The following is a 12,663-nucleotide window of genomic DNA, read 5'->3' as shown; positions in this document are numbered from 1 at the left end:
AGAAGAATAATGTGAGCTGCCTTAATGACTATCGCTCGGTAGCACTCACATCTACAGTGATGGAATGCTTTGAGAGGTTGGTCATGACTAGACTGAACTCCTGCCTCAGCAAGGACCTGGACCCACAGCAATTTGCCTATCACCACAATCGGTCAACGGCAGACGCAATCTACCACACGGCTTTAGACCACCTAGATAACACAAGCACCTACATCAGGATGCCGTTCATCGACTATAGCTCAGCATTTAATACCATCATTCCCACAATCCTGATTGACAAGTTGCAGAGCCTGGGCTCCTGTACCTCCCTCTGCAATTGGATCCTCGACTTCCTAACCGGAAGACCACAGGCTGTGCAGATTGGTGATAACATATCCTCCTCGCTGACAATCAACACTGGCGCACCTCGGGTGTGTGATTAACCCACTGCTCTACTCTCTGTACACACATGACTGTGTGGCTAGGCATAGCTCAAATACCATCTATAAATTTGCTGATGATACAACCATTGTTGGTAGAATCTCAGGTGGTGATGAGAGGGCGTACAGGAGTGAGACATGCCAACTAGTGGACTGGTGCCACAGCAACAACCTGGCACTCAACGTCAGTAAGACGAAAGAGCTGATTGTGGACTTCAGGAAGGGCAAGACATAGAACATAGAATAGTACAGCACACTACAGGCCCTTCGGCCCACAATGTTGTGCCGACCCTCAAACCCTGCCTCCCATATAAGCCCCCACCTTAGATTCCTCCATATACCTGTCTAGAAATCTCTTCAGCTTCACTAGTGTATCTGCCTCCACCACTGACTCAGGCAGTGCATTCCACGCACCAACCACTCTCTGAGTAAAAAACCTTCCTCTAATATCCCCCTTGAACTTCCCACCCCTTACCTTAAAGCCATGTCCTCTTGTATTGAGCAGTGGTTCCCAGGGGAAGAGGCGCTGGCTATCCACTCTATCTATTCCTTTTATTATCTTGTACACCTCTATCATGTCTCCTCTCATCCTCCTTCTCTCCAAAGAGTAAAGCCCTAGCTCCCTTAATCTCTGATCATAATGCATACTTTCTAAACCAGGCAGTATCCTGGTAAATCTCCTCTGTACCCTTTCCAATGCTTCCACATCCTTCCTATAGTGAGGTGACCAGAACTGGACACAGTACTCCAAGTGTGGCCTAACCAGAGTTTTATAGAGCTGCATCGTTACATCGCGATTCTTAAACTCTATCCCTCGACTTATGAAATCTAACACCCCATAAACTTTCTTACCTACCCTATCCACCTGTGAGACAACTTTCAGGGATCTGTGGACACGTACCCAGAGATCTCCCTGCTCCTCCACACTACCAAGTATCCTGCCATTTACTTTGTACTCTGCCTTGGAGTTTGTCCTTCCAAAGTGTACCACCTCACACCTCTCTGGGTTGAACTCCATCTGCCACTTCTCAGCCCACTTCTGCATCCTCTCGATGTCTGTCTGCAATCTTTGACAATCCTCTACACTATCTACAACACCACCAACCTTTGTGTCGTCTGCAAACTTGCCAACCCACCCTTCTACCCCCACATCCAGGTCGTTAATAAAAATCACGAAAAGTAGAGGTCCCAGAACAGATCCTTGTGGGACACCACTAGTCACAATCCTCCAATCTGAATGTACTCCCTCCACCACCACCCTCTGCCTTGCAGGTAAGCCAATTCTGAATCCACCTGGCCAAACTTCCCTGCATCCCATGCCTTCTAACTTTCTGAATAAGCCTACCGTGTGGAACCTTGTCAAATGCCTTACTAAAATCCATATAGATCACATCCACTGCACTACCCTCATCTATATGCCTGGTCACCTCCTCAAAGAACTCTATCAGGCTTGTTAGACACGCTCTGCCCTTCACAAAGCCATGCTGACTGTCCCTGATCAGACCATGATTCTCTGAATGCCTATAGATCCTATCTCTAAGAATCTTTTCCAACAGCTTTCCCACCACAGACGTAAGGCTCACTGTTCTATAATTACCCGGACTATCCCTACTACCTTTTTTGAACAAGGGAACAACATTCGCCTCCCTCCAATCCTCCGGTACCATTCCCGTGGACAACGAGGACATAAAGATCCTAGCCAGAGGCTCAGCAATCTCTTCTCTCGCCTCGTGGAGCAGCCTGGGGAATATTCCGTCAGGCCCCGGGGACTTATCTGTCCTAATGTATTTTAACAACTCCAACACCTCCTCTGCCTTAATATCAGCATGCTCCAGAACATCAACCGCACTCATATTGTCCTCACCATCATCAAGTTCCCTCTCATTGGTGAATACCGAAGAGAAGTATTCATTGAGAACCTCGCTCACTTCCACAGCCTCCAGGCACATCTTCCCACCTTTATCTCTAATCGGTCCTACCTTCGCTCCTGTCATCCTTTTTTTCTTCACATAATTGAAGAATGCCTTGGGGTTTTCCTTTACCCTACTCACCAGGGCCTTCTCATGCCCCCTTCTTGCTCTTCTCAGCCCCTTCTTAAGCTCCTTTCTTGCTTCCCTATATTCCTCAATAGACCCATCTGATCCTTGCTTCCTAAACCTCATGTATGCTGCCTTCTTCCACCTGACTAGATTTTCCACCTCACTTGTCACCCATGGTTCCTTCACCCTACCATTCTTTATCTTCTTCACCGGGACAAATTTATTCCTTACATCCCGCAAGAGATCTCTAAACATCAACCACATGTCCATAGTACATTTCCCTGCAAAAACATCATCCCAATTCACACCCGCAAGTTCTAGCCTTATAGCCTCATAATTTGCCTTTCCCCAATTAAAAATTTTCCTGTCCTCTTTGATTCTATCCTTTTCCATGATAATTATAAAGGCCAGGGAGCGGTGGTCACTGTCCCGCAGATGCTCACCCACTGAGAGATCTGTGACCTGACCCGGTTCATTACCTAGTACCAGACAAAGGAACACTTACCAATTCTCATAGAGGGATCAGAAGTGGAGAGAGTGAGCAGCTTTAAGTTCTAGGGTGTCAAGATCTCTGAGGATCTAACCTGGTCCCAATGTATTGATGTGGTCATAAAGAAGGCAAGACAGTGGCTATACTTTAGGAGTTTGAAGAGATTTGGCATGTCAACAAATACACTCAAAAACTTCTATATTTGTACCATGGAAAGCATTCTGATAGGCTGCATCACTGCTGGTATGGAGGGGCTACTGCACAGGACTGAAAGAAGCTGCAGAAGGTTGTAAATCTAGTCAACTGCATCTTGGGCACTAGCCCACAAAGTACCCAGGACATCTTTAGGGAGTGGCGTGTCGGAAAGGCAGCGTCCATTATTAATGACCTCCAGCACTCAGGGCATGCCCTTTTCTCACTGTTACCATCAGGTAGGAGATACAGAAGCCTGAAGGCACTCACTCAGCGATTCAGGAACAGCTTCTTACCCTCTGCCATCTGATTCCTAAAGGGACATTGAAGTTTTGGACACTACCTCACTTTTTTTAGTATACAGTATTTCTGTTTTTGCACATTTTAAAATAGCTATTCAATATACGTAATTGATTTACTTGTTTATTATTATGTTTTATTTTATTTATTATTTTTTTTTCTCTCTGCTAGATTATGTATTGTATTGAACTGCTGCTGCTAAGTTAATCAAATTTCACATCACATACCGGTGATAATAAACCCAATTCTGATTCTGAAGTAGGATAGATAAAGGGGATGCAGTGGATGCTGTATATTTGGACTTGCAGAAGGCTTATGACAAGGTGCCACACATGAGGTTGCTTACCAAGTTAAGAGCCTGTGGTATTACGGGAAAGTTACCAAGATGGTTAGAGCATTATCTGATTGGAAGAAGGCAACGAGTGGAAATAAAAGGATCCTTTTCTAGTTGGCTGCCAGTGATTAGTGGTGTTCCGCACGGGTCGGTGTTGGGACGACTTCTTTTTATGCTGTATATCAATGATTTAGGTGATGGAATAGATGGCCTTGTTGCCAAGTTTGCAGATAATACAAAGATTGGTGGAGGAGCAGTAAGTGTTGAGGAAACAGGTAGGATGCAGAAGGACTTAGACAGATTAGGAGAATGGGCAAGAAAGTTGCAAATGAAATATAATGTTGGAAAATTCATGATCATGCACTTCCATAGTAGAAATAAATGTGCGGACTAATTTCTTAACGGGGACAAAATCCAAAAATCTGAGATGCAAAGGGACTTGGGAATCCTTGTGCCGAACAGCCTAAAGGTTAACTTGCAGGTTGAGTTTTACTATTTATTGTTATGTTTATTATTTAGTGTTGCATTTGTTATGTTATGATTACACTGCTCCTGAGAAACGCTGTCTCATTCTGCCCTGCAGAGCTGATGTACGGTTAGAATGACAATAAAGTTTTTTGAATCTTGAATCTTTCAGTCAGTGGTGAGGAAGACAAATGCAATGTTAGCATTCATTTCAAGAGGTCTAGAATACAAGGGCAGGGATGTAATTCTGAGGCTTTATAAGGCACTGGTGAGGCCTCACCTTGAGTATTGTGTACAGTCTTGGGCTCCTCATCTTAGAAGAGATGTGCTGGCATTAGAGAGGGTCCAGAGGAGGTTCATAAGGATGATTCCAGGAATGAAAAGGTTATCATACGAGGAACATTTGCTGGCTCTGGGTCTGTTCTCGATGGAATTCAGAAGGATGAGGGGGGTATCTCATGGAAACCTTTCGAATGTTGAAAGGCCTAGACAGAGTAGACGTGGAAAGGATGTTTCCCATGGTGGGAGAGTATAGGACAAGAGGGCACAGTCTCAGGATAGGGGTGGGGGTGGCGCACCCTTTCAAAACAGATATGGAGAAATTTCCTTAGCCAAAGAGTGGTGAATTTGTTGCCACAGGCAGCTGTGGAAGCCAGGTCATTGGGTATATTTAAGGCAGAGATTAATAGGTCCTTGATTGGACATAGCATCAAGGGTTACGGGGAGAAGGGCAGGAACTGGGGTTGAGGAGGAGATTTAAAAAAAGGGATCAGCCATGATTGAATGGCAGACACATAGGAGCGGAATTAGGCCATCTGGCCCACTGTCTTATGGCCTAATAGTGGTAAGACTCTTGGTAGTGTGGAGGATCAGTGAGATCTTGGGGTCCATGTCCATAGGCCACTCGAAGCTGCTGCGCATGTTGACAGTGTTGGCCTTCATCAGCCTAAGGATAGTGGGGCGTCCATTCAAAACAGAGATGCGGAGAAGTTTCTTTAGTCAGAGGGTAGTGAATTTGTTGCCATGTGCAGCTGTGGAGGACAGGTTGTTGGGTGTATTTAAGGTAGAGATTGATTGGACATGGCATCAAAGGTTATGGTGAGTAGGCCAGGGAGTGGGGTTGAGAAAGAGAAAAAAAAGGATCAGCCATGATTGAATGGCAGAGCAGACTCAATGGGCCAAATGGCCTAATTCTGCTCCTATGTCTTATGGTCTTATGCATTCCTGCAACAGCAATCTGTGTAGATGAGCTCAATGATGGGGAGGGCTTTACCAATGATGGAATGAGCTACATCCATGACTTATTTTTAAAAAACTTTTTTGTAGGATTCTTCATTCAAGGGCATTGGTGTTTCCATACCAGGCCATGATGCAACTAGTCAACATACTATTCACCACACATCTACAAAAGTTTGTCAAAGTTTTATATGTTATGTTGAATCTTTGCAAAGTTCTAAGTAAAGGCCATTTGCTTACGGTCTCCCCCTTTCATATTTGTGCAGTCAAATACAAGTTGAGATTTCAAGTTGTGATGGGAGATTTTAAACCTTCCTAATATTGACTGGCATCTCCTTAAGGCAAGGGGTTTGGATGGGGTGGAGTTTGCTGGGTGTGTTGAGGAAGGTTTCCTGACACATCATGAGGATTAGCCAACCAGAGGAGAGGCTGTACTTGATCTGGTACTGTATTGGGAAATGAACCTGGTCTGGTGTCAGATCTCCCAGTGGGAGAGCATTTTGGAGATAGTGATGACAATTCTATCTCCTTTACCAAAGCCTTGGAGAGGGATAGGAGCAGACATTTTGGGAAAACATTTAATTGGGTTTAGGGGAAATATGATGTTATTAGGCAGGAACTTGGGAACATAAATTGGGAGCAGATGTTCTCAGGGAAATGCACAGCAGAAATATGGCAAATGTTCAGGGAATATTTGCATGGAGTTTTGCATAGGTATGTGCCGTTGAAGCAGGGAAAGGATAGTAGGGTTAAAGAACCATGGTGTACAAAGGATGTAGAAAATCTAGTTAATAAAAGAAAAGCTTACGAAAGGTTCGAGAAACTAGGTACAGATAGAGTTCTAGAAAATTACCAGGTTGTCAGGAAGGAGTTTAAGAATGAAATTTGGAGAGCTAGAAAGGGCCATGAGAAGGCCTTGCTGGACAGGATTAAGGAAAACGCCAAGACATTCTAGAAGTATGTGAAGAGCAAGAGGATAAGCCGTGTGAGAATAGGACCTATCAGGTGCAAGAGTGGAAATGTGTGCATAGAGTTGGAGGAGATAGAAGAGGTACTCAAGGAATACTTTGCCTCAGTATTGACCAGTGAAAAGGACATTGGCAATTGTGGGGATGACTTACTGCAGACTGAAACGCTTGAGCGTATAGGCATTGAGGGAGTGAGAAAGTGCTGGAGTTTTTGAAAAGCACTAAGTTAGATAAGTCGCTGGGATCTTACAAGATATACCCCAGGCTACTGAGTGAAGCGAGGCAGATTGCTGAGTCTCTGGTGCTGATCTTTCATCAATAGGGATGGGAAAAGTACTGAAGGATTGGAGGGTTGCAAATGTTGTTCTCCTGTTCAAGAAAAGGGGTAGAGATAACCCAGGAAATTATAAACCGGTGAGTCTGACTTCAGTGGTGGGCATGTTGGCATGCCTTACGAGTCTGATTGAATTCTTCGAGGATGTGGCAAAACACATTGATGAAGGTAGAGCAGTGAACGTCAGGTATATGGATTTCAGTAAGGCATTTGATAAGGTTCTCCGTGCAAGGCTCATTCAGAAAGTAAGGAGGTATGGGATTCAAAGAGACCTTGCTTTGTGGATCCAGAATTAGCTTGCCCACAGAAGGCAAAGAGTGGTTGTAGATGGTTCGTATTCTGCATGGAGGTTGGTGACCAGTGGTGTTCCACAGGGATCTGTTCTGGAACCCCTCCCCTTTGTGATTTTTATAAATGACTTGGATGAAGAAGTGGAAGAGTGGGTTAGTAAGTTTACTGATGACACAAAAGTTGAGGGTGTTGTGGATAGTCTGGAGGGTTGTCAGAGGTTACAGCGGGTCATCAATAGGATGCAGAACTGGGCTGAGAGTGGCAGATGGAGTTCAACACAGATAAGTGTGAAGTGGTTCATTTTGGTAGGTCAAATTTGAAGACAGAATGTAGTATTAATGGTAAGACTCTGGCACTGTGGAGGGGCAGAGAGACCTTGGGATCTGGTCCTGTGCAATGAGACAGGTAAAATTAGCAATCTTGTAGTAAGGGATCCTCTTGGAAAGAGTGATCACAGTGTGATTGAGTTTCTCCTACAAATTCAGGGTGCAAATGTTCAATATTATGCCTAAACAAGAGAGACTACAACGGGATAGGAAGGAGTTGGATAGGGTAGACTGGGAACTGAGGTTATAGGGTGGGGTGGTTGAGATACAGTGGAAGACTTTCAAAGAGGCTTTTCATGGTATTCAACAAAAGTATATTCCAGTTAAAAGCAAGGGCAGTAAGGGTGGGGAGAGCCACGAGTAGCAGGAAACTGGAAGGTGGGGAAAATTTTAAAAAGCAACGAAATACCACTAAGCGAGCAATAAAGAAAGGGAAGTTAGATTATGAAAATAAACTAGTACAAAATATAAAAACAGATCGTATAAGTTTTTATAATTACATAAAGCAGAAAAGGGTAGCTAAAGTCCCTTGGAGGACGAGAAGGGGGAATTGATGTTGGATAATGAGGAAATGGCCAAGGCTTTGATACACAATTTTGTGTCAGTCTTCACAGTGGAGGACACATCTAACATGCCAAAGAGAGATGATATGGATGCAATGAAAAGTGAAGACCTCAATACAATAGCTATCACTAAAGAGGTAGTGCTGAGCAAACTCGCAAGCCTAAAGATAGACAAGTCACCTGGTCCTGACGGAATGCATCTCAGGGTAATGAAAGAAATGGCAGAGGTTATAGTTGAGGCTTTGTTGATAGTTTATCAAAATTCTCTGGACTCTGGGTGAGACCTGGCAGATTGGAAGGTGGTGAATATCATGCCACTGTTCAAAAAAGGATGTAGGCAAAAGGCAGGCAACTATAGGCCAGTTAGTTTAATATCTGTAGTTTGGAAAATACTTGAAGCTTTCATTAAAGAAGAAATAGAGGGGTATCTGGAAAGAAATGGATCCATCGTGCAGACACAGCATGGATTCACTAAAGGCAGGTCCTATTTGACAAACATACTGGAGTTCTTTGAAGATATAATGAGCACAGTAGATACAGATGGATGTTATTTACTCGGATTTCCAGTTCGATAAGGTACATAAAGACTTATCCATTAGATAAGGATCCATACAGTTGGTGGTGACGTATGAGCATGGATAGAGGACTAGTTAACCAATAGAAAGCAGAGAGTTGGGATACATGGGTGTTACTCTGGTTGGCAATCAGTGGTGAGCGGTGTGCCACAGGGGTTGGTGCTGGGGTCGCAACTGTTCATGATTTACTTTAATGATCTGGAAGAGGGGATAGAGTGTAGTGTATCTAAAGTTTGCTGATGATACTAAATTAAGTGGAAAAGCAAATTGTGCAGAAGATATGGAGGGTCTGCAGAGAGATATAGATAGGTTAAGTGTGTGGGCAAGGGTCTGGCAGATGGAGTACAATGTTGGTAAATGCAAGGTCATCCACTTTGGAAGGAAAAATGGAAGATTAGTATTATTTAAATGGTGAAAGATTTCAGCATACTGCTGTGCAGGAGGTCTTGGGAGTGCTTGTACATGAATCGCAAAAGGTTGGTTTGCAGGTGCAGCGGGCAAATGGAATGTTGGCCTTCATTGCCAGAGGGATTGAATTAAGAGCAGGGAGGTTATGCTGCAACTGTACAGGATATTGGTGAGGCTGCACCTGGAGTTTTGCATGTAGTTCTGGTCTCCTTACTTGAGGAAGGATAAAATCGCTTTGGAGGTGGTGCAGAGGAGGTTCACCGGGTTGATTCCAGAGATGAGGGGATTAGCCTATGATGAGAGATTAAAGTTGCCTGGGACTGTACTTGCTGGAATTCAGAAGAATGAGAGGAGATCTTATAGAAACATAAAATTACGAAAGGGATAGATAAGACAGGCAGGACAGTTGTTTCCACTGGTAGGTGAGACTAGGACTGGGGGACATTGTCTCATGATTCAGGGGAGTAAATTTAGGATGGAGATGAGGAGGAACTGCTTCTCCCAGAGAGTGGTGAATCCGTGGAATTCTCTGCCCAATGAAGCAGTGAGGTTACCTCAGTAAATATATTTAAGATAAGGCTGGATAGATTTTTGCATAATAGAGGAATTAAGGGTTATGGGGAAAAGGCAGGTAGGTGGAGATGAGTCCATGGACGATTCAGCCATGATCTTATTGAATGGTGGAGCAGGCTCAAAGGGTCAGATGGCTGACTCCTGCTCCTATTTCTTATGTTCTTATGTTAATTGAGTCACTGATCCCACTTCCGTTCAGCCGATTAGCCAGTTATCTTCTATCCAGAAGAATACGTTATATCCAACTGTTAGCGTCAGGGGTTACCTTCAATCATCAAATCAGATGATATTTGACGAACACAAGCAGAAGCATGTAAAACTGATGAAGAAAACATCAGGAAAATCATGAGACATGCTTAATCAGAGACTGTGAAAGAACTGTTAGACCATGCGGAATGTTGAATGCACTGAAGTCAAGAAACATACTAACTGCCTACCTTTCTGCAGGACTTAAGGGGGAAAAAAAGAGCAAAGGCTTGAAAAAGAACAATTGATGATTAGTTTTCAGGAATAAGGAAATTTTGCTGGCAGATTGATTGTTGAAGCTGATGAGCAGTGGATCATAAGATATGGGAAAAGAGTTAGGCCATTCAGCCCATTGAGTTTGTTCTGCCATTCCATCATCCACATCATTAACATATAATGTAGAAAGCATGGCTGATTTATTATGCTTCTCAACCCCATTCTCCTTCCTCCTCCCCATAACCGTTGATGCCCTCCCTATTCAACAGCCTATCAATCTTCGCTTTAAATGCACCCAATGACTTGGCCTCCACAGCTAGTTATGGCAATGAATTCCACAATTTACCTTCTGGTTAAAAAAGTTCCTCTTCATCTCTGTTCTAAAGGGATGTCTTTCTATTCTGAGGCTGTGCCCTCTGGTCCTGGATTCTTCCACTATTGGAAACTGCCTGCAAGCCCACTCTATCTAGGCCTTTCAATATTCAGCAGGATTCCCCCTCATTCTTCTAAACTCCAGCGAGTACAAGCCCAGAACAATCACTCCCCATATGCTAACACTTACATTTGCAGGATCATTCTCGTAAACCTCCTCCGGACCGTCTCCAATGCCAACACATTCCTTCTTAGATATGGGGCCCAAAAAGGCTCACAATACTTGTGTAGTCTGAGCAATGCCTTATAAAGCCTCAGCATAACATCCTTGCTTTATGCTCTTGTTCTCTCAAAATGAATGATAACATTGCATTTGCCGCCTTTACTACTGATTCAACCTGCAAGCTAAATGAATAAGGATTCTCAAGATTTGGAATTTGCTCCCCATTTAGAAAAATATTCTGTACCTTTATTCCTTCCAGTAAAGTACATAACCATACACTTCACTACATTCAATCTACCACATCTTTGCCTATTCTCCTAATACGTCTTCCCCAGTGAAGACTGATGTGAACTACTTATTGTCCGCCAGTACCACCTCTCCAGTCATGGTCTGATTCTACTCGTTAATTTTCTACTCTTTATACATTTGACAACACTTGGTATCCTCATATTATTGGATAACTTACCTCCATTTATCATCTTTTCTTATTGCTTTTTAGTTGTTTTCTGTTGAATTATTGAAGATTCCTACTGAGTTTTGGTATATTGAATGCCCTCACTTTTGCTTTTATGCTGTCTTTGACTTCCTTCGTCTGCTATGGTTGGTTCACCCTCCCTTTGGAATGCTGCTGCTTCTTTGGGATTAACTGATCCTTTACCTTCCCAATTACAGTGAAGTTTAGATGTGCAAGGGTGAGGATGTCTAACATCACATATTACACATTGTTCCTTACAGATCAAATATATGGTGACTCAGTTTTATAGGGGCTATTCCTTTTGACAGCAATTGAAGTCTGCTAGTCAGTATTTTCACCTCAAATTTACTCAGAAGCATTGTTGCTTATTTTTCTGAATCATTCCAAATATAATTTGAGATTCCTTCAAATTCTGCAATAGAATTTCATTTTGCTACTTTTGTGATTGTTTACAGTGAGACAAACTTCTTACCCTGCAAAATATTTTAACACTGTACTTTAAACTGCACAATATTCTCACTCAATTACACTAAATTAATAAAAACAATAATCTATCTTCTGGAGTCCAGCTAGTTTCTATTCCATATTGGGCTAAAGGAGCAAATAAACACACCATTTTAAACAACAATCTGCTGGAGTAACGCAGTAGGTTGAGCACATCTGTGGAGCTGGCAAAGGAACTGAAGTATTGGGTTGACAATTCCTCCCGCTCAAATGCTGCATCTGCAGTCTCATGTGGCACAATTTTAAATGTAAGCTCGCACTTATTACAGATATTGGATTTTTGCCTATTCTGCCCATTATATTTTTTAGTACAGTACATTATATTGGCTAAATAAAAATATCAATTTTTTGGTTAAGATTGTGCAACATCCTTTGAGAACTAAATTGTTTCTTTTTGTTTCCATAACAGAAAAGATCAGAAAAGAAATTAATGGCATACCATCTTCACAGAAATGTACAGTTTCTTAAAGATATGCTTTCCTTTTTATGGAGCTATCTGCCAGACATTCTACTACTATAATGAACTTGAAGAAGAAAATTCAGCTCTGGTATCAGTGCATCAACTTGACTAATGAAGGCTAACATTAAAATATCCACTGACTGTTTACAGTAAATGTCAGGAAAATGTTGCCAAATCTGAGCCTGGGAACATTTTACAATTTTATACATTTTAAGGAATCTCTTCCTTAAAAATGCTTATTAATGTTTACTGGTATTGCTTCAGTGAAACAGAAGACAGTGAAAAAGGATTTCTGGAGTACAGCACTAGAGATAGACCTTGCTCATTGGTAGAGCACGGGGTAGTCAAGTGTCCTGGATGAATTAGGTGCTTTAGCTAATTAGATAGCTTAAAAAAAAAACAACTAGCTGCTTTATCTTGTGAAATGAATTACAATAAAGTGCTAGTTCATACCACTAACATTTCTTGCAAAAGGTCTGGGTATTTTTTTTTAAAAAAGAATGTTTATTATCAATGTCTAGTTGAGAATATTATTACAAGTTGGCATTACTATAATGAGAATAATCCCAGGAATGAAAGGGTTAACATATGAACAGTGTTCAACAGCTCTGGGCCTGTACTCGCTGGAGTTTTGAAGAATAAGCAGAAATCTCA

The 12,663-nt window shown here is 42.5% G+C and overlaps 1 protein-coding gene across 1 annotated transcript in view; it reads left to right on the top strand.

Annotated features, from left to right (window-relative positions):
• The window catches only part of LOC140197635 (ankyrin repeat and death domain-containing protein 1A-like), an 81,724-nt gene extending 69,322 nt beyond the window's left edge, over nt 1-12,402 (top strand). Inside the window, exon 15 of the mRNA XM_072257886.1 lies at nt 11,959-12,402. Coding sequence (XP_072113987.1) covers nt 11,959-12,017 — 59 coding nt within the window. The 3' untranslated portion in view covers nt 12,018-12,402. The remainder of the gene's footprint in view (nt 1-11,958) is intronic.
• The last annotated feature ends 261 nt before the right edge of the window (nt 12,403-12,663 follow it).

This window comes from Mobula birostris, chromosome 5 (assembly GCF_030028105.1).
Source record: "Mobula birostris isolate sMobBir1 chromosome 5, sMobBir1.hap1, whole genome shotgun sequence".
Taxonomy (NCBI): Eukaryota; Metazoa; Chordata; class Chondrichthyes; order Myliobatiformes; family Myliobatidae; genus Mobula; species Mobula birostris.
Note: the sequence above shows the minus strand (reverse complement) of the source record. Positions and strands in the feature narration are given on the sequence as shown.